Consider the following 21,641-nt stretch of genomic DNA (forward strand, 5'->3'; position numbering starts at 1 on the left):
TGACGTTCAGCCTAACGTTGAAAGGGAGCCATAAACACACGTGCCCCATTGAATCTGGGAAGCAACAGGTTTGTTTACAGAGCAATGAGATCTATCCTAACAAAAGATCAAGTTCTCTCTTTCACCTACATTATAGGCACACAGAGAGAACAAGGGATATCTAGAAGGAAACTCCCAATTTCTGTTGTGATGGCAAGATATGGCTAACATATTTAGGGGCGTGAAAAATCAGGGGGGAAATTAATTGCAAATTGAGGTTGCTGCTTCTGGAATCTTGGTGTATGAGGTGAAGCAATAGGCTGGAGGAGGAGGGTAGGATCCAGAATTTTTCTGGAAGATAAAAATCAAATACATACATACAGTTGCCACCAGCTCGTCCGATGGCTACTCGAGGATGGGCTTTTTCCGTTGCTGCCTTCACTGCCCTCCACTGCCTGACTTCTCAGCACTGGGTGGCTGGCAGCAGAATGTGTGAAGTTACTCCACTGAACAAGCCCTGGGTGTAGGGTGATGATCTCTTGTGGTTCTTGTGCATGGACAAGCTGTCCCTTGATACTGTGGCAGTCACAAAGTGAGGAACGGGCAGGCATGAATTGGCCTTGAGCATCACGTGTCAAAACATCGTGAGCTGCTGCTCATAGCTTTCCAGTCTTTTCTCTCCCTTAGCATGGAGAAACCCTCTTCTGGGGCAATTTGTATGCATTTCATGCCTAAAATATGTTTTTATCCAGCTGGACCAGGTTGGTTACAAATGGGTGGCCACCCACTACCAAGAAGTCTGCAGAAGTTGGGAAAGGACGTTGTCCTGGCTTCCACACTCTGTGTTTTGTTTATTTTATTTTATTTATTTTTTACATGTTATATCCTGCTCTTCCTCCAAGGAGCCCAGAGCGGTGTACTCCATACTTTTGTTTCTCCTCACAACAACCCTGTGAAGTAGGTTAGGCTGAGAGAGAAGTGACTGGCCCAGAGTCACCCAGCAAGTATCACGACTGAATGGGGATTTGAACTCGGGCCTCCCGGTCCTAGTCCAGCACTCTAACCACTACACCATGCTGGCTCCATGATGTAACTGATCAAGGAGGTGTCAGTGGCTGAGATGGCTGAGCTCTGAAAGTGTGGGATCAGCAAAGCCGCAGTGCGAGGACGGAGCCTTTCTGTAGCTGCTTGCTGATTCCAAATGATTGTTTATAATGGACTTGCTGTTTTAATGAGCACCGCACTTGGCAATCTTTTGATCTTTGCTCGCAACAGGCTGAGAAGTAGGTCACTGTTACTCCCATTTCAAAGATGGGAGATTGCAAGTTGCCCAAGGACATGGAACCAGGATGGCTTTCTCTGGCTGCACCCTAACGCAGTAAGCATTATAGAAACAGAGGAAGCTGCCATATACCGAGTCAGACCATTGCTCCATCTAGCTCAGTATTGTTTACCCAGACTGGCAGTGGCTTCTCCAAGCTTGCAGGCAGGAGTCTCTCTCAGCCCTATTTTGGAGATGCTAGGGAGGGAACTTGGAACATAGATGTTCTTCCCAGAGCAGCCCCATCCCCTAAGGAGAATATCTTACAGGGCTCACACATGTAGTCTCCCATTCAAATGCAAACCAGAGTGGACCCTGCTTAGCAAAGGGGACAATTCATGCTTGCTACCACAAGACCAGCTCTCCTCCTCATCAAGGAGTGAAAATCTGCCCACTCCCTCCCTCCTTTTCTAAAGCATTTTCTAAAGCAGTGTTTCCCAGACTGGAGTCCCCAGGTGTTGCTGGACTTCAGCTCCCATCATCCTGAGCCACAATGGCTGAAGGCCCTTGGGAGTTGTAGTCCAACAGCATCTGGAGGCTCAAGGTTGGGAACCCCAATTCTAAAGGAAGCAAACTGGGTTGGCTATGGGGTTCATTTTCCATGGCTCATTCTGAAGACCCTCCAACATTTCACAGGTGACAACAGAGATATGCTTGGGAAATGAGCCAAGACTCCTATGATGATGATGATGATGATGATGATGATTATGAACCTGTGAAGTAGCAGTGAAGGGAAGAGCCTCACTGAGTATGTGCAGAGTGCATTTCCTTCACCGCTGAGTAACCACAGCTAGCACACACAGAGAAGTTCATACAAAGAGCCCTGCTGGATCAAGCCCAAGAAGGCCCATCTAGTCCTGCATCCTGTTTCCCACAGTGGCCCACCAGATGCCTTTTGAGAAGCCCACAGGCAAGAAGTGAAGGCATGCCATTTCTCCTGCTGTTGCAATCCTGAAACTGGTGTTTAGAGGCATCCTGCCTCTCAGCCTGGAGGCAAACTATAGCCATCAAGACTAGTGGCCCTTGATAGACAAATTCGGGGAGGAAAGGTCTAAGTCCCTTTTAAAGCCTTCCAAGCTGGCGGTGGCCATCATTAGGGAGCAGTATTTCCAGGCCGGAAGGTGCCACTTTCCAGGCAAACACGGGTCCCAGCATCTCTCGGTTTTTAAAAATTAAGCACGGCATGGAATGGTAATTGGGGCAGTTGCATAACTCCCTTCCTGCGGGGTCTTAGCAGGTCAGGCAGCTGTTTGGTTTTGCTTTGACTTATGCCAGTGGGACAGCACATGCGAATGCATCCAAATACCACCAGCACCTTCGTTCGTGGGAATCATCCTGTGCCGCCCACCCCCAGTGGTGCAATTGCACATTCAGAAGTACAGGCGGCACTTTCCATGACAGTCCCCCATGGCCATGCCCACCAGAGAAGCCAAGAAGTACCGGTGCACCGTCCCTGCACATACTATGCATGTGGTTGCCCGTGGCCTGCGAACAAGGAAGGTACAATCTAGTGGATCAAACTCAGATTCATAAGAAATGCCTTTAAATGAACAACTCCTCAAACCTCTTCCCCGTTTGATTCCTTTGGGAGATTGGATCAGTGCCTAAGGGCTTATCTTCCACCAAGATAAGTGGATCTCAACAATAAACATCAGAGGGATCAGTTCATTCTGGAAAAGAACAGACCTTCCCATGCCTCATCCTCCAGCGAAGACAATGGGGTGTTTTGGTTAGGCAAGGGGGTCATCTAACCTCCCCATGCCAAAAAAATAATAATGGTTCATGCACAAGGAACCACTTACCTTCTGAGCTTGGAAGATCATCTTGCGGACGACCTCCTTGATGTGGGGCTGGAAGTCGATGGGGGGCTGCATGTAGACCGTGGCTCGAGTCACACCTCGGTAAGCAACTGTCTCTGGCCACCCCAGGTCCAGTTGGGGAATGGACCGATCAGACCTCTCTGGCCAGTACTCCAAAGAAGGCACCGGGCCCAGTTCTTCGCTCTGGCTGTTCGCCTCGACATGCACATCTCCGCGGGGGATGAATTCCGAACCAGGGTCATAGGTTTCCAGCGTATCCAAGATCTTTTTAAGCTCCAGTTCCGAAAGGAAGTCCCGGATGTTCTCCTTTTTGAGGACCTCATAGAAGGCTTCTGGGCCTTTCGAGACCAGGGCTTCCAGAGCTAGCCGCTGTTCTTCGCTGTAGAAGAACTCTGGTTTGGATTCGCTGGATCTCCAGTTGACATGGCTGTCATCCAGACACTGGACCTGAGAGAGAGCCATTCTTTGCAACCCCAAAAGTGGAGAGAATCCACCAGTCCCAGTCCCAGAAGTATAAATAAAACAAGTTGATTATTTCCCAGTCTTTTTTAAAAAAACAAACAAACCCAATAACTTAGCGTTGTGTATCCCTGAGTGTAACAATTAGCAGCAAATATCGCCCCTCCTCCGTAGCTCTGTTGCGATTCCTCAGTTTCCTTTTTGCTTTTTCTCTCCTGACACTTTGCTGTCTTTGGATGTTTTCAGTTCCTTGCTCTGCTCATCACCTCATCTCAGTTGAATGAAAAGTCCTGGCCAGAGAGAAGGTCTGCTCAGGTTTCTTTCTCTCCCCAACTCTTGCAAGTAGGTTAGAAGAACTAGACAGTAGCAACTTGATGCATGAGGACGCTTAAAAGCTGCAGCTGCATCCAGATCCTGCTCATTCCTTTCCACCAGCCTCTCAACCGTCCACTTCCTTCTTTGCTTTCAAAATCCCACAGAATATGATAAAACACGAAGGGTAAACAGTGTTATGAAACTCCCCGGAACGAAGTCAATAGCAGCAGTTGGGAGCAGAATATTTTTGATCCTTTTTTTTTTTTTTTGCCTCTCTCTTGGGCTGAACTGCAGCTTCTCCAAACAGGATTAACAGGACAGGTTCCCCCCACAACTGCCTCCCTGATCCTGCTTGCCGTTTGGATCCAGATTTCTCTTGGGCTCTGCTCACACAGGTAGCATGAAGGAGTTTTGCCGGTTGGCAGCTTGGAGCCTGACAGCCAGAACTGAAAATGAGAGAGTGTGAGAAGGGAAGAGGAGAGGCGGGGGAAGAGAGAGAGAGAGAGAGCTTGAGTAATATGCTCCTCCCTGCCCCACCTGCTGCAGTCACATGTTAACCCGCCTTCAGATAGTCCCTGTTCCTACCTGTCCCATTAACTCCTTTAGGTATATAAAACTTGCACATGACTTCTGCCCAAGTCTGGTGCGGGGAGAGAAGGCAGGAAACTGACTCACCGGAGCAGGGCCAGCTCCCTCTTCAGCTTCCAGATCAGGCCGAGGAAAGAGACAGACAGGGCTGGGCTTGACTCAGGCCTCTGAGGTTTAAATTTTGTTTGTTTGTTTTAAAGTTCGGCGATCCTTCGATTCATTGTTTGTGTTTGGACGGAACGTCACTGGGTCTTGCGTGAGCTTCTCGACACCTGGAAAGTCACCGGCAGGAGTGCCAGTCCTTGAAAACACGTGTGCCAAGGATTTAGCTCAGGGGGTTCCAAACTCAGGTCCCCAGATGGTGTGGACTACAACTCCCATCATCCACAGCCCAAATGGCCAAAGGAGCACTGGGATGAGTTAGGCCAGGGATCTCCAAGCTCAGGTCCCCACCGGTAGTGGACTACAACTGTCAAGGACATTCAGCCACTGTGGCTGGAAATGATGGGAGTTAAGAACATAAGAACAGCCCTGCTGGATCAGGCCCAAGGAAGTCTATCTAGTCCAGCGTCCTGCTTTCTACAGTAGCCCACCAGATGCCTCTGAGAAGCCCACAGGCAAGAGCTGAGGGCATGCCCTGAGTTGTAGTTCAGTATCGACTTGAGAAGCCCTGATGTAGAGCATTACTCACTGAGAATCTGAGGAATGATTTTTTTTCTCACTCCCCTGCTGTCTTTCACTTTTGTTGCCTCTTGTATAAGATTTGCTTTGCTGGCTCAGATCAAAGGTTCATCCAGTCTACAGGGAGACAGGGTAGAGGTATATAAAATTATGCATAGAGAGAGTGGGCAGAGATGATTTTTTTTCTTCCTTTCTCACAACACTAGAACCGGGGGTCATTCCATGAAACTGAAGGCCAGGAAATTCAGGACCGACAAAAGGAAGTAGTTTTTCAAACGGCGCATAATTAATCTATGGAACTCTCTGCCACGGGATGTGGTGATGGTTACCAGCTTGGATGGCTTTAAGCAGGGCTTAGACAAATTCATGGGGGACAGGTCTATCAGTGGCTACTAGTCTTGGGAGCTATACGCTACCTTCAAGCTCAGAGGCAAGATGCTTCTCAATCCAAGTTGCAGGGGAGCACCAGCAGGAGAGAAGGCAGGTCCTCAGTTCTTGCCTGTGGGCTTCTCAGAGGCATCTGGTGGGCTACTGTGGGAAACAGGATGCTGGACAAGATAGGCTTCCTTGGGCCTATTTGTCAGATTTATATAGTGCCTTTCATTAAAAATAAATAAATCCCAAGTACTATATTACACACTTAAAACAATATAAATATTAACTTTCAATATTAACAAGAACTTCTGGTAAGAAGTAATCTGCCTACTTTCCTTTCCCACCAATTACTTTAATTGATAATTACTGTCTGCACAAGTTAGCCCACTTCCACCTCAAACATTCATGCGCCCACCATCTTGAACTGGGGTGGATGACATAATCACAAAGTACGCGCCATTGAGGTGTCCCTATGTGTCCGTACAAAAGTACCAAATTTGGTCCAGGTCAGTCTTGCGAAGTTGATAGGAGGATACACACACAGCTGGGTGATCTCATAATCTTACTTTCCTTAAGGAAAAATAGTATAGTAAAAATAGTATAAAAATAGTATAAAGTATTAAATAGTGTTGAAAACATATACACAGTAAAACAACAAAACAATATGCAGTACCGAGAAGCAGCAGCAGCATAGAACATAACACTCATCTAAAAGCCTGGATAAAAAACATGTTTTAACTTGATTTCTAAAAGCCGTCATGGAAGCTGTGGAGTGGATGCCAGCTAGGAGAGCGTTCCAAAGCCTGGGGGCAATGACGGAGAAGGCCCTGTCATAGGAACATAGGAAGCTGCCATATACCGAGTCAGACCCTTGGTCCATCTAGCTCAGTATTGTCTACACAGACTGGCAGCAGCTTCTCCAAGGTTGCAGGCAGGAGTCTCTCTCAGCCCTATCTTGGAGATGCTGCCAGGGAGGGAACTTGAACCTCAGATGCTCTTCCCAGAGCAGCTCCATCCTCTAAGGCAGGGCTGCTCAACTTCGGCCCTCCTGCAGATGTTGGCCTACAACTCCCATAATCCCTGGCTATTGGCCACTGTGGCTGGGGATTGTGGGAGTTGTAGTCCAAAAACAGCTGGGGGGCCTAAGTTGAACAGCTTCCTATGTTCCTTTGTCCTTTATATTGACGGTCTGGAGTTTGCACAAGGGGGATCTGAGTCTTCTTGGTTGCAGCATGTTCTGAAAGCTGCAGAGACTGAGCTCCCTTTCTGAGGAGGTCCCACCAGCCTACTCGGGTTCTGGGAACTGGCAGATTCTGAGTACGTCAGTGTTTAATTCAGGACCTCTGGCTTTGTTGATTTCAGCCATAAGAGCTCCTGGGAGCCAGCCACAGCCAGGTGCACCTTGTGGCCGGGAGCCCAGAAAGTTGACCACTTCCCTCTTTGTGTCGTTTCAGATGCTGTTGGCTGCGTCGATCCAGAGGAGTGTATGCGAGTCTGTGGGGCCGAGGTGGGCTGCTCCAACATTGCTTACCCCAAACTGGTGATTGAACTGATGCCTAGTGGTAAGTTGAGCCGGGAGAGGCCTGAAACGGCCCCAGAGGGATGGGCTGGTTCTTCTTTCTGCCCTTTACCCAGCCGCACCCTCTTTCCCACCTTGTTTGAGTGAAAGCTATCTTGATTTTCTTGGTGTTTCCCAAGAGGGGTTTCCCCCCTTCTGAAGGAAGAACTACAAAGAGTGACTAATGGGAGAATTTACATGGATACTTCTTGGTACAAATAGGATTATAGATGCTCTTGACTCCTGCAGTGTTCAGTCAGTCATGTTTATTTACGGTCATAGACCAAAATTTAAAGCATACATAATAATACACATGATATAATAATAATATATACATGATATAAACAGAGACATAAACTCATCCTAATCAGCAGTTTCCAGTTTGCATAATCTGGTTGATCTTAAAAGGGAATAACAGTGCCAGGACTATATTAATTATCGTAGTTGTAGTAGGACTGCTTTGATTCGGAGCAAACCTGGTTCAGATCTGAATCACAGCTTTGGTGGCTGAATCGGGCCAAATAACTTCTGAATTGAATCTGGCAACAAAGTTTTTGCACAGCCCTAACTGCTATACATCGCTGAAGGCTCTGTTCCACTGGCTGTGTGCTGAATTTGTCCGTTCTCCAGTAGCCTGTCCTGCATTCCTTTGCAAGCAAAAATTGTATTTTCCGTTTGGCTGATGGTGGGGAAAATATAACTATCCTAAGTTTATTAGAAGCCATTCAGAATATACCTTGGCAGCTGCAGGGAATGCAGTGGCACGCTGGACATCGCCAGGGTGTCACAGCGTTCATGCGCACACATGGATACAGAAGTGTGCTGGAGATAAATTGTGCCCACCCACCCACTCAGAGATTTAAGCACAAAAAGGAGCGGTGCGCTGACAAGATGCACAGTCTAGAAGGCTGCACTAATGAAATGTTAAGAAGGCCTATGCCAAAGGCAAAAACGGAGTCAGAACAGGGCCAGCGATTTACCAAGAACAGGGACAGAAAATGGGAACATTAGCCCTAACCCATCTTTTCGCCCAAGCTTTCTCAGCTTCCTAAATTTGTTAGGTTTTAATCTTGGGTTTAATTTTAAATTGTTAAATTGCTTTAAGTTTTTTGTATATGTTTTTAATTGTTTTTATGCTATTGTTAATGGCCCAGACACGAACGTTTGGGTGGTGTACAAATTTGATAAATAAAAAAAAATAAAATAAATAAACATAGGAAGCTGCCATATACCAAATCAGATGCTCGGTCCATCTAGCTAAGTATTGTCTACACAGACTACACAGACAGCGGCTTCTCCAAAGTTGCAGGCAGGACAGAGTCTCTCTCAGCCCTATCTTGGAGATGCCAGGACGGTAACTTGGAACCTTCTGCATGCAGATGCCCTTCCCAGAGTGGCCCCATCCCCTAAGAGGAATATCTTACAGGGCTTCCACAAGTAGTCTCCCATTCAAATGCAACCCGGGTGTATCCTCCATACTTGCTACCACAAGACCAGCTCTCCTAGGGATGGCGTCTAATATATGGACTGTTAACCCCTTGCTGCTCACAGCACCCAACTGCTGCTCTGGTAGGTAGTCTCTCACTTGAGGTGGCCCCCCCAGCAGGGGCATAACTATAATAGGGCAAGGGGAGACAGTTGTCTGAAGGGCCCCAGAGGCAAGTCGCATGACTGCCTCCCCCAGCCGCGCCCCCGCCCGGGCTTCCTTCAGTTGCATTCATCCTCCGAAACTGATGTGAGGGTTAAGACCTGGAGCTACCAGAACAGCATGTCTGTTCTCTAGTACCTTTAAATGACTTGCATCACCCACAATTTTGGAGCACGCCGCTCTTTTGAGGTAGGCTGCCACCAGCTGAAGACTGATCTAAAGCCACTGACCCGGCTTAGACCATTGATGCTTGTTAACGCCAGACTAGCTCTCTTCCGTGCAGTTTGCAAACTGCAAGTCAGGTTAAGAACATCTCTCCTGAAACTGCTGTTGGCTGCAGAAGGGTATGAATTGTGCCCTTAAGCGTCCCCCTCTGTGGCTAATGGCAGCTCCATGTTAGGGGGTGGTTAAGCTGGGAAAGACCTTTGCCCCAAAAGCTGGAGAGGGGGACAGGGTGCCCTCCAGCATCACCATCGGAGCTGGTCTTGGGGCCCGATCGGACCCTTGCAAACCAACGGCCACACTCTTTGCAAAGCTTGGAAAGAGCATGAGGAGAAGAGGCTGCTAGCAAATTCCCCTCTCACCTGCTCCTGCCCCCGCTGCACTTTCAGTGCAAGGGCTGGTTTTGAAAGAGGTATGGGTCATGGCAGCATTTTGCCCCTCAGCTCTGGCACTGCTATCCTTTGCTCTGCCCCTGTCTGCTGCCAGTCAGTGTAGCCAATCCTGAGCTCGATGGTCCGAGGGTCTGGCTCAGTAGGCAGTGGCTTGGAGGGAAGAGGGGAGTCAGCGAGCCGCTGACCCAAGAGATAAGGAAAGAATGAAATCTTTGACTTGCTTTGAGCCAAGCCTGCTAAATCTTGCACAGAAATGTGAAATGTCTCCTTTTGAAAAACCGGGTCTCTGCTGGTCTTTTGTGGCTTTGCCTTCCAGGGCTGCGGGGGTTAATGATTGCTGTCATGATGGCTGCCCTGATGTCGTCCTTGACCTCGATCTTCAACAGTAGCAGCACCCTCTTCACCATGGACATCTGGAGGAAGGTCCGGCAGGAAGCCAGCGAGCGGGAACTGCTTCTGGTTGGCAGGTACCAGCCGGGGTGGGTTGGCCGGGCTTCAAGGCCTGTTCAGTCCACCAGCAAGAGTGAAATGTGTGATCCCTTCTGCTTCATGGTGTGTTTCCTACCTTCTGAAGAGGCTGTGCATGCTTGGAATGCAAGTTAATTGACCTGAAAAGAACCTTGGCTTCTATTTTTGGAGAAATTGCTGTTTACATTCATGATCCTCGCCTTTGCTGCAAAAGTCCATGTGGGTGATGTTAATCTGAGCACAATTTGTTAATTACCTTATGGAACTCTCTGCCATAAGATGTGCTGATGGGTTTGGCTGACTTGAAAAAAGGGTTTTAACAAATTCATAGAGAAGATATCTGTCAGTGGATATTAATAGCCGCAATCACCAAATGGAGGCTCCAGGTTCAGAGGCATTCTACCTGTCTGAACACCAGAAGATGGGGACAGAAAAGGGAGGGCTGCCACTTTTCTAACTGGGGCTGGCCGCTGATGGGAAGTGGGTACTGGACTAGAAGGAACTTTGGTCCAGTCCTTTTACTCAGATTCACTTGGTGAATTTGCTAACTGAGCCAAGAGACACCTTTTTAAAGTGGTGAATGTCTTTTATTTAGCAAGGGGAGAGCAACTGGCCCTATCCGTCCCCAGCACAGCAGTCCCTGAGAGCAATCTCCCCTGTTTAGCCCTCTGTAGTCTTGCCTCTGGAACCATATTCTGCTGTCTTCTGTGCTTCAGTTGACCTACCTGTACAATGGGCATGCTGATGCTTTGCTCCTCCTCACAAGCATCTCGTGGTTTCTGCTAATGAATCTGTTTGTGTGGTAGATGAAGGGCTGATCATGCAGATTGTTTACAGATGATCCTATGAATTAATCACCAGGTAATTTGCCATTTTATTGGGTCGCAGCTGCAAGATTAGTCTTTGACAAGCCTAGGCAGTTGTTGATAAGGATGCTGCATATTCTGGCTACCAGTTAAACTACCAGCTGTGCTGTTGCTGCTACTATCTTCACAAAGTTCTGCTGAACCTTAATGTGAGATTGCAAAAAACAACCCAACAAATCTCAAGAGCCCATAAGAAGAAAGCTTGCCTTCCTTCCTAACCTTCCTTAAGAAAGTCATGGTGGCCTAAAAGGGGGTGGGAGGGAGAACCAACATTTTCCAAAAGGAATGCAAAAGATTCCTTGCTGGGTTGCCTGGAGGAAATCCTTAACTCGCCATGGATGATCAGGGACGTGGCAATTTACAGCCCTGTATTACTGATATCTTAAGCTACGGGTGCATGGCTGCAGCCGTGTATCCAGGATTTCCTTCCCACTGCTTTGCACATGAAACAAGAAATGTAGGCCTTTTCAAGTTGTCTCTGCCCAAGCCGTGTTTAGCCTGACCTTCGTTTGGTAGGTTTCTCAGGTTTGTCACAGTGAGTGTAGGCTTACCGACTCCTGACATTTCTAAATGTTCACCATATCAAACAATTTGCACCTCCAGGATTGGCTTCAGTCATCACCTGGAGATTGAGGCCAATTCCTGGAGACTGAAAATGGAGGAAAAGAGAGAATTTTGACCCGGTTTGCCCGTTATTGTCACCCTACCCTAGTGCTGAGGCTCAAATAATTGGGGTTTTCATTTGGGAAGGCTCATTTGACCATCACCACCACCCCCTGGCCAAACTGATCTTGCACTTCCCTTACACAAGTTGTCCTAATTGTCAACATTCTATGTTCGTTCTTTCCTGTCCCCGTAGCTTTTAGGAGGGCAGTTCGCATGATCAAAATTAGAGTAGGAGAATCCTCCTAACCTAATTTGGAAGCATGCTCCTATTTTACTACCATGTGCTAGAGAAAAATGAGGTCAGAGGCTAAGAGCTTGATCGTGAGCTAAGATCCAGCCGGGTAGGACGAGCACACACTACCCATAGGAACAAAGGAACATAGGAAGCTGCCATATAGTGAGTCAGACCCTTGGTCCATCTAGCTCAGTATTGTCTACACAGACTGGCAACGGCTTCTCCAAGGTTGCAGGCAGGAATCTTGGAGATGCTGCCAAGGAAGGAACTTGGAACCTTCTGCTCTTCCCAGAGCAGCTCCATCCCTTGAGGGGATTATCTTGCAGTGCTCACACTTCTAGACTCCCATTCATATGCAACCAGAGCAGACCCTGCTTAGCTATGGGGACCAGTCATGCTTGCTACCACAAGACCAGCTCTCCTCTCTTCTCTTATAGTATGAGATGCTGCCTTTCAGCATCTTCCTAAATCGCTACTGCCCGATATAGGTGATTCCCATAGTCTGGGAAACATATCAGCGGGGATTCGAACCAGCAACCTTTTGCTCCCCAGGCAAGTTACTTCCCCATTGCCCCATTAGGTGGCTACCCATATTCCGTCCCTAGCTTCAGAACGAGGTAGAAAGAAAAATTGCCCTACCCCGCTGGGGCTTTGCTCACGATCAAGTTCCCAAACGGAAGCATACGTGGTACCCAAATTATGGTCGGAGGCTTCTCCTACCATAATGTCAGTCATGTGAACTGCTCTAGAATGCTTCTGCGGATTCTGTGATGTCACAGCAGCTCAGCCAATGCTGGGGCTTGTGAGCAGCTGACAGCTAGCAACCAGCTTTATCCTGAGCTAGGCATACACACATGCATTGACTCTAATCTAAACTTGAGATGCTGCCTCATGCGGTTCTTTGAGATGACGTGGCTGGCCTTGTGTGGTAACTGATCGTGTCATGTCACCTCCAAAGTAGCAATTTGGGGACACTCCCTGAGGAATCCGCCCAGCTGGGCTTGGGTTGCGTTTGGTGAGGTGGGGGACACGCCTTGCTTAATTGTTTTCTTCTTTTGTCTCTTCTGGGGATAATCAATTGGCTTGTAATGTGTGAAGAGAGGAAGAGAGAGAGAGAAAGAGGCCTGTGAGCCTAACTTGCTAATTAGGATGCAATTTTGCAATCAGAAGTAGGCCTCCCACTCATCTAACCTAATTCTTGAGTGATTTCACAATGCTTCCTTTGGCTGTGAGTCAGTAATGAATCCAGTCTCAGTGAACTGGTATTTTATTTGGCTGAGAATCTTTCATTGAGCAGGTAAATAAAAACGGCTAATTTGCAGGGTCCGACTGTTGTCCGACCCTATGCCTTTTTCGTGTGTGTGTGTGTGGCAGGAATTTGTAGACATTTTTGATTAAACTTCATTTGATAGTCCGGAAACAGGAACCAGTTCTGTGTCCCTGTTTCCAGCCTTTGAGTCACTAAGTGATCTCTTGTCCTATCTCAGCGGACCCATCTCTGAAATGGGTGCCTCCCAGTTCCTTATCGCTGGGAGGAGATTGTGAAGCAGCTTTATTATGGCCCTGAGGTCCTGGGGCGAAAGTGAAGCTGTTTATCATTATTGACTGTTTGCGGGTGGGGCTATTTGTTTATGTAAAAACATTTAATTTGATTCATTGTCAAGTAAAAACCTAGAACATCATTAAACCACCCTGAGCCATTTTTGGAAGGGTGGTATATACAACAAACAAACAAACAAACAAAAATATATAAATAAATATAAATGAAATAAGAAGGTAGACGTCGTAAGAGAGAAAGAGCTACTGCTGGGCCATGATTGTTTCTCTCCTCTCCTTGATAGTGTGCGCAGCATAATACAATGTACGAAACGTGTGTGCCATTGAACTCTTTCCCTCCCTCCTCCTAGCACCCACATTACTGGGGAAGAAGAACTTAGGTGTTTCTTGTACCTTTGGTTCCTCTTAGGGCAAAACAAGGCCTTAATGTACAAGCCTGGCATTTTCTGCTTGTTCATTGATCGGTAATATGGGTATGTCTGTTCTCACAGTCGGCGTTGGGCTACGCCTGCATACCACCCATGACAGACTAAAGAGGATTTGGGGGGCCCCAGGGGACGTAGAGGCCCTGGACTTCAGCCCCAAAGTCCAGGGGGAAGAGGGCCTCTGGGTGCAAGGGGAGAGCAAGTGGGTGCAAGTGGGTCCCCCTCTCTCAGGGTCCCAGACATCACTACCACCCCTTGTTCAATTATAACTATGCCCCAGAACATGACCTCTTTTCAGCATAGGGGAGGGAAATGCAGCAGATATTGTCATGAGATATCTGCCTGGTTGACAAAGAGCTCAGGATGAAAGCCGGTATTCAGGACAGCATTCTGTGGTTCAAGTTTGAACACTCGTTTGACTTCTTGCAGTCATTAAAGTTTAAGGAGGCGAGAAGAAAGCCTAGTACATTGTAATTAGGGTTGCCCTCCCCCCCCACAACCCTGACTATCTGTGCTTCCATAAAAATCCCTGTGTGGATCCCACTTTCTTTCTTGGTGTCTCTATTGCAGCTGCCAAATATTTATTGTGTTTGAATTTTATGATCCTAAGCAGAATGTCACCTTCCTGGCCAGCTGCCAGGAAAGAAAAACGTAGAGCCAAGACTTTGGGTGTGTCTGCGTTTTCAATGTCATATTTCTACTTTCCTGTAAGCTGCTTAAAAAAGAAACTAGAAATAGTATCCATCGGAGAGGGGCACTCCGCACATGCTCAGGGACATGCTCACCTTATATTAATTGCTTTAAATATCTGCTAGTCAGGGTAGGGGTGAAAAAGGCACTCTGCACATGATGGAGGCTTAGTCGCTTGTGGTTGGTTTCTCTCCCTCTCCCCTTAAATATCTTGTTTCCTTCTCCAAGGGAAGACACTCTTCCGTTTTTATCCTCATTGGCTTTTCTTACACAAGGAAAGGAGCACTCCTTTGGGGAAAGGAACTCTGCACATTCTCAGAGGCACTCAGCTTGAGGTGCCATAATTTTAAAAAGCAAAAGTTGGCAGCTCCCATTTCTCTGGCTTCTTGCTACCCTTTCAGCATGTTTACCCTTGCCCCGGGTTCACCTACGGCCTCATCTGCATGAGTGATTGTTGTGGCAGGGGTGGTTTCACTGGGACATAACTGGTTACCATGGGGGAAAACACAAACGGAAAACCATCTATATAGACGTCACTTTACAGGAAGTACACTTCAGTCTTCCCTTATAAGGATGTAAATTTCTCCACATTTTTCTTCAGGCAAACTTCATGGCTTCCCTTTCTCCAAGGGTTTTTGTACAACATCAGTTGCGTAATGCCAGGGTGATTAACAAAAATGAGACACATGTGGCAAGCTCTTGGAAGTGAATGAATGGGTGACTAATCCCAGAGGGTTTATCAGTGATGGGTGATATCAGGAAGAATGCATCTGAAACAGCTTAGATCTCTCAGAGCACGGACGTGGATACAGAGTACACACAATTTCTCTATGAGATTTCCCAAGGACAGGCTCCCCAGATGATGATGATGGACTACAGCTCCCACCACCCCCTGTTGGCCATTGTGGCTGTGGATGGTGAAAGTTCTAGTCCAACAACATCTGGGGCCCCAAGGGAGCCCCCGGACGAAAATGTTCCAGGCCTGAATGGAGTTCTGATCGACATGCTAAAATCATGTAAGATGTAGGGGAAGGAGAGAGAGACGTTTTTCTCCCTCTCTCCTATTGCTAGAATTCAGGGGTCCTCCAGTGAACTAAATTGCAGGAGCTCCAGGACAGACCATAAGAACAGCCCTGCTGGATCAGGCCCAAAGCCTGTCTAGTAGAGCCTACAGTGGCCCAACAGATGCCTCTGGGAATCCCACAGGCCAGAGCTAAGGGCATGCCCTCTCTCTTGCCGTTGCTGCCCTGCAACTGGTATTGAGAGGCATCTTGCCTCTTGGGCTGGAGGTGGCCTATAGCCATCAGACTAGTAGCCATTGATAGGCCTATCCTCCATGAATTTGTCTTAAGCCCCTTTTAAAGCCATCCGTGTGGCCATCCCCACATCCCATGGCAGGGGAGTCCATAGATTAATTATGCACTGTGTGGAAATTATGTGCTGTATGCGCTGTTTTATTGGTCCTAAATTTCCTGGTCTTCAGTTTCATGAGATGATTCTTGGGATGATGTGAGAGAGTCAGAAAAAATTATCTTTGTCCACTCTCTCTACTCCACCTCTATCATGTCTCCCCATAGTCACCACTTTTCCAAACTAAAAAGCCCCAGATGCTGTAGCCTAGCCTCATAAGGAAGGTGCTCCAGGCCCCTGATCCTCTTGGTTGCCCTTTTCTCCACCTTTTCCATTTCTACCATGTCCTTCTTAAAATATGGTGACCAAAACTGTATACGGTACTCCAAATGTGGCCAATAGATTTGTATAAGGGCGTTATAATATTAGCATTTTTATTTTCAGTCCCCTTCTTAATGATCTCTAGCATGGAATTTGCCTTTTTTCACAGCTGCCACGCACTGAGTTGATGGCCAGGGATTGAACCTGGGACCTTCTGCAGGCAAAGCAGGTGCTCTGAATACACTGAGGAGGAGAAGTCTATGAAGCTATTCCCACGATCCACAGAAATCAGGCTAAGCCCAGCCTGTGGATCATGAGAACCGCCAGGCTTGCAGGCGAGCCCAGTGGCCCACCTAATTTCCCCTCCCCTTAAACCAAATTAACAGAGTGAGTGCTCAATTAGCCTTATTTTTTTGGTTGTGAGATGCTATGTGCATCTCCACGCCATGGCAACTCACGAGGGGACCCCTGACTGGGCCTTGGGGGTCTCCCCAGGATGCCCCGCGCACTTGCGCAGGGCATCCTGGGTGTGTGTTGTAGGACAGTGCTCTTTCATTCTGCTGAGTACTTGGGTGTTACTAGTACATCTCTATATTCAGCTGTGAAATGCTGGACAGTATGACGGCATGGGGACCCCTCTCTTCCCCTCATGGGTGAGTCACCCATTAAGAACCGTGTCTTCCTCCTGCTTCTCCACCTTTTTCTTTCCCTTACACTTACCAGCCAGACGAAGTTGGCATGCCCGGCTCTCTCCCCAGAAATAGCTACAGCAGCAAGGGATTCTTTATTTAATTAAACAGATCATCTTTGGCCTGGGGTGTAAATAAATGGTTATCAAAAGGGCAGGCCTCAGCCTGTTTCCTCTTTCTGATCACCTCCACCTGGCTGCTGACACAGCCTTGGAAGGATTTTTGGTTGTGGAGGGATTGTGTGTCTGTCGTCTCCTTCAGTGGTGGCTTCCCCATAGTTCTCAGGGCCCTACAGCGAGACCTGGCACGCTGAGACACCACCGTATTACTGACTGATTTGCATCTGCTGCAGAGTCTGGTTGTGTCACTCGGGGTGTTGGGTGAGTCCAGCCCACAGGAATAAGTTTTGGATGTCTTAACTCCTTTCTCAGTGATTTGTAATGCTTGGAAGGGACCCACAAGCCATCATGACATTGGATGAATTCCAAACTGTGCATATATGTAATTTTAATCTATTTTAGCTTGTCTCTTGCAATTGTCTCTTGCAATTATCTTTAATTTTAGCCTTTTCACGATATCTATCATCGTATTTGCAATCACGTTTATCCTCCTGTAGGGTATGAGACTTTGCAAATTTGGGCAGCCCCACATAGAGCACATTGCAGTAATCCAGTCTGGAGGTTACCAGCAGATGTACCACTGTTTTGAGGTCGTCTAACTCAAGAAATGGACGCAGCTGGCATATCAGCCGAAGCTGATAGAAGGCACCTCTGGTCACTGTCTCAACCTGGGACACCAAGGAGAGACTTGGATCCAGAAGCACCCCCAGACTGCGTACCTGCTCCTTCTGGGGAAGTGTGACCCCATTCAGAAGAGGCAGATCAAACTCGTCTCTCGAGTTCCGACCCCGCACAATGAGTACCTCCGTCTTATCTGGATTCAGTCTCAGTTTGTTATCCCTCATCCAGCCCATCACCGACTCCAGGCAGGCATTTAGGGAGGTTATGCCCTCTCCCAATGATGCTGACATGGAGAAATAGATTTGGGTGTCATCAGCATACTGATAGCACCCTGCACCAAATCTCCTGATGATCTCTCCCAATGGTTTCATGTAGATGTTAAACAACATCGGAGACAATACGGAGCCCTGAGGGACACCGTACAAAAGTTCAGATTTTGAAGAACAACAGTCTCCATATAGCATATGGAGTGTCAAATTGATCAGGGCTCTATTCCTGTTGGTGTCCATTTGGGCAACCAAGTTTTGAGTTTCAACCCTGCCAGATACCTAAACCAGATAACTGTGCCAAAATACTGCAGAGCTTTGACACAGGCACAATGCAATGCCTTGCAAAGAGCAGTCCTGGAAGGGAGATATCGAAAAATCCCCTACAAAGAACGCACGTGTCTCTGCAAAACAGGAGATACACACACACACACACACACACACACACACACACACACACACACACACACACCCCTATGTGCCACAATAGAACATCATCATCCTAATTTTTTTTTAAAGGTTTTGTAAATTGTGGACGATGCAAGTATTTAATGGTACTAGAGAAAGACATGCTGTTCTGGTAGCTCCAGGTCTTAACACTCACATCAATTTTGGATGGCACCCTCACCCTAAATCTGCTACTTGAAGCAGCCACCTCAACTTGGCTCATGTTAGAAGCAGTGTTCCCTCTGGGATTCTGAGATGTTGTTGACTACAACTCCCAGAATACCCAGCTGCAATGGCTTTTGTTTGGGGATTAGGGGAGTTGTAGTCAACAACATCTGGGAATCCCTGTTAGAGGGAACACTGCTTCTAACATGAGCCAAGTTGACACTGGCTATAAGTAGCTGTTTCAAGCAAGTGAGCCAAGCTGCATTTTAACGTGCTTTGCTATACCCTACAATGTGTTGCTTCTTTAGAATAAACAAGGCCTTGGTGTCTTTTGCTAACCCCTGCAGGATAGTCACAGTTATCCTGGTGGCGATTAGTGTCGTTTGGATTCCCATCCTGCAGAGCTCCAACAGCGGTCAACTCTACATCTACATCCAGTCGATCACCAGCTACCTTGCACCACCTGTCACAGCTGTCTTTCTGCTGGCTGTCTTCTGGAAGCGAGCCAATGAACAGGTAGACCCTGGGGGGACGCGGGGGGGGGGTGGAGTTTGCGAATGGCCGCCCTCTGGTTCTCCTGCGTCACTTTGAACCTGGGTTGAGTGAAAAGACGTAGCTAGCTCCTTGTCTCTGAGATTCAGCTCCTTGAGAAAGAGGCTAAGAACTTTGGGTTAAAGCTTAAGACCTGGAAACCCCCTTGGTGGCTTGGTTGGGAGCATCAGCCACTGGAGTGTGCCTGTGTCTGTCTGTGTGTGTTCTGTGTCCGCTGGTCTGGACCCTTGGAATTAGGGTTGCCAACATCCCATTGCCGGAATACGAGACACAAGTCGGGTGGGCAGTGTCTTGGGGGCGGGGTCATCTGTGGGCGGGGTCATCCTAGAAGCCTGAGTAGCAATGCATTTGTCAAAACCACAACAAAACAAGCCCCATGATTTCACAAAGCTTCTTATCCACACGGATCATCCCATGTAGACACAGACAGGTGGAAAACGAAGAGAATCCCTCAGGCTTACACACACACACTACATCCCCGCACTTCCACACTGAAAGGCGTTTTTTTATCTGCCAGAAGTGGTGAGTCGGTGAGCAGGAGTCTGTAGGTCTATTGACACTTGATAAGTAAACAATTATCCACTTGCAAGATGTAAACAGAACCAGGCAATGGCTCCTGCAAGTTTGCAGAGCAACTGGGGCTTCTTTTGTGAACTTGGTTGTTTCTCTCTTTTACATGATAATATGGACTTTGCTGGGATGTCAAAGGGCTCAATGCAAATGTATTGAGGGACAAGGGAGAGCCCCAGGCCCTGCCAATAATGGGGGCGGGGACAGCATCCCGCCCGGGACAAGAGATTTTTGCCTCTGATACGCGACTTCCCATATAATATGGGACTGTGGGAACGCTACTTGGAAAACCTGATTGTGTTCTCATGGATGTCTCTATTTTCAGGGAGCCTTCTGGGGTCTGATGGTGGGGCTTGCTGTTGGCCTGAGCCGGATGGCCTTGGAGTTTGCACACCCCACACCTCGCTGTGGCACCCTGGACAGCCGCCCTGCTCTTGTTAAGGACATCCACTACCTTCACTTTGCCTTCCTCCTCTGCCTGCTGACGGCTGCGGTGGTGCTTGGAATCAGCTTGCTGACGAGGCCTCCTGCAGAGTCTCAGGTGAGCAGGGGAAGCTGGAAGCTTGAGCTCCACTTTCCACCTTTCGGGGGGAGCCTTTTGCAAAGCCAGTGAACAGGGGAGAATCTTTGGGAGCGTTGGAAGAGATGTGCATGAGCATGGGAGATGAGCATGGGAGTTGTAGCCCAACAACATCTGGGGACCCAAGTTTGAGAACCCCTGGTTTAGGAAACCCAGAGGTGGGAATCCACGTTTTCTGAAATATTGGGCAGTTTTAGCTTCAGAAACTCAGCTGTTCTTGTTTCTGAGATGTGGGAAGAACAGATTTCAGCTAGGTTCCTGTGCATTACATTGGCATGCAAAATGGCTAGCGGGGGTGGGGCAGATAGTCAGTAGGATTTCCGTGTGCTGAGACTGACATGCAAGGTGGCCTATTCCCTTTTCAAAAATCTTGCCCGAGGCAGAACTCTCAGTGAAACCACCTTAAAACTCCGCTTCAAGATGTAATCCTCTTTCCCCCTCCTTAGCTATGGAGGGTTGGTTTTCCTTGGCATCGGGGCCTCCTGGGGCGTATTGGGACACGCCAGGTGGCCCAGCTGCTTTTGTGTGTGTTTGCCCAAGAAGAAAAGGCAGTTCTTCCATTAGAGGCATGAAAGTGAAGGTAAGGTTGCTGGATCTCCTCATGCCTGGGAGGTGGCTCTGAGGACACACTATTTCAAGGCAGGCAGGAGCAATTATTTGGTGGAAAATGGTTGTCTTGGTCTACCCTGTGCCTCTGCCAGAGTTTAGGCCTCGTCCTCTCCTGGATACATCTACAGTTGTCATGCCCCCTGAAATTCTGGGTTCCATCCGGATTTTAAGCATCTCATCCAGATTGCTTAGCCCACCCAGATTTGCCCAGATTGCAGCTTTTATTAAAAAAAACAAAAACAAAAACAAACCACGCTAAGCTCTAGCCCTTGGAGAAATGGAGTTATGGAGCAAAATGTGCAGTCACTATTCTGCTCAAAAATTATTTTCCAGCCAATTTACATAATATGCAAATTAGGCACCTGGATTTGGAAAGCCAGAATATGGCAACCCTAGCTGGAGGACAAACTCTCCGTTCTTCTCTGCTGTCTCCTTATGGTTGCATAATGAGAACTGTGTATATTTAGGTCAGCCTCAGAAGCTAGATTTTCCCCTGATCTAGGGAGTCAGAAGAATGCAAAGTTGTTGGCAAGAGACCCGAGCATTTAAAAAACTGATATAAATGGCACAAAAGTAAGTGAACAAAACATCCCTTAAATAGTCAATGTTGGTTTAATACCTTTGGTATTAATAAGCTGGTTGGTTTAATAAGCTGGCAAAACTGAAGGGTGGAGGGGAGAGGCAAGGAATAAAATGGAAATATCCACTCGCATGCTGTTTAATTCTCTATACAGAGCTCTATCTTTATCTGCATATTTGTCAAGCAATCTGATTATAAGGTTTGTGGGATTTCAAACTTGGAAAGTGCCTGCCTTTAACTTGTCTGGTGCTTTAAAAAACACACCAAACCTGAATATCACACTATTTTGCTGTTATGTGGGTAGTTGCAACTTCCACCTTCTTCCTGATCAGGCTGCTGGATCCAAGCCTATTGTAAGATGCTGGATAATTTCAGATTGTTTGGGGCCCCGAGGATTTCCCATTGCAACCATCTCCCTTTAAGGCAAAAGCTGTTTGGACAAAAAAAAACCCATCCCTGAATTTCTTGGAGGCAGCAACCTGTAGTGAGGTGTGCTGAGGTGGCAGA

At 47.6% G+C, this 21,641-nt stretch overlaps 2 protein-coding genes across 2 annotated transcripts in view; one reads left to right on the plus strand and one right to left on the minus strand.

The window, feature by feature from the left end:
- The window catches only part of FAM83G (family with sequence similarity 83 member G), a 36,992-nt gene extending 32,647 nt beyond the window's left edge, over nucleotides 1-4,345 (minus strand). The window contains exon 1 of the mRNA XM_053277172.1: nucleotides 3,103-4,345. Coding sequence (XP_053133147.1) covers nucleotides 3,103-3,582 — 480 coding nt within the window. The 5' untranslated portion in view covers nucleotides 3,583-4,345. The remainder of the gene's footprint in view (nucleotides 1-3,102) is intronic.
- SLC5A10 (solute carrier family 5 member 10) overlaps nucleotides 1-21,641 on the plus strand; it is a 73,968-nt gene that overhangs the window by 51,197 nt on the left and 1,130 nt on the right. The window contains exons 7-10 of the mRNA XM_053277175.1: nucleotides 6,993-7,100; nucleotides 9,675-9,825; nucleotides 18,591-18,759; nucleotides 19,691-19,906. Of these exons, the coding sequence (XP_053133150.1) occupies nucleotides 6,993-7,100; nucleotides 9,675-9,825; nucleotides 18,591-18,759; nucleotides 19,691-19,906 (644 nt within the window). The remainder of the gene's footprint in view (nucleotides 1-6,992; nucleotides 7,101-9,674; nucleotides 9,826-18,590; nucleotides 18,760-19,690; nucleotides 19,907-21,641) is intronic.

Source organism: Hemicordylus capensis, chromosome 13 (genome assembly GCF_027244095.1).
Source record: "Hemicordylus capensis ecotype Gifberg chromosome 13, rHemCap1.1.pri, whole genome shotgun sequence".
Taxonomy (NCBI): domain Eukaryota; kingdom Metazoa; phylum Chordata; class Lepidosauria; order Squamata; family Cordylidae; genus Hemicordylus; species Hemicordylus capensis.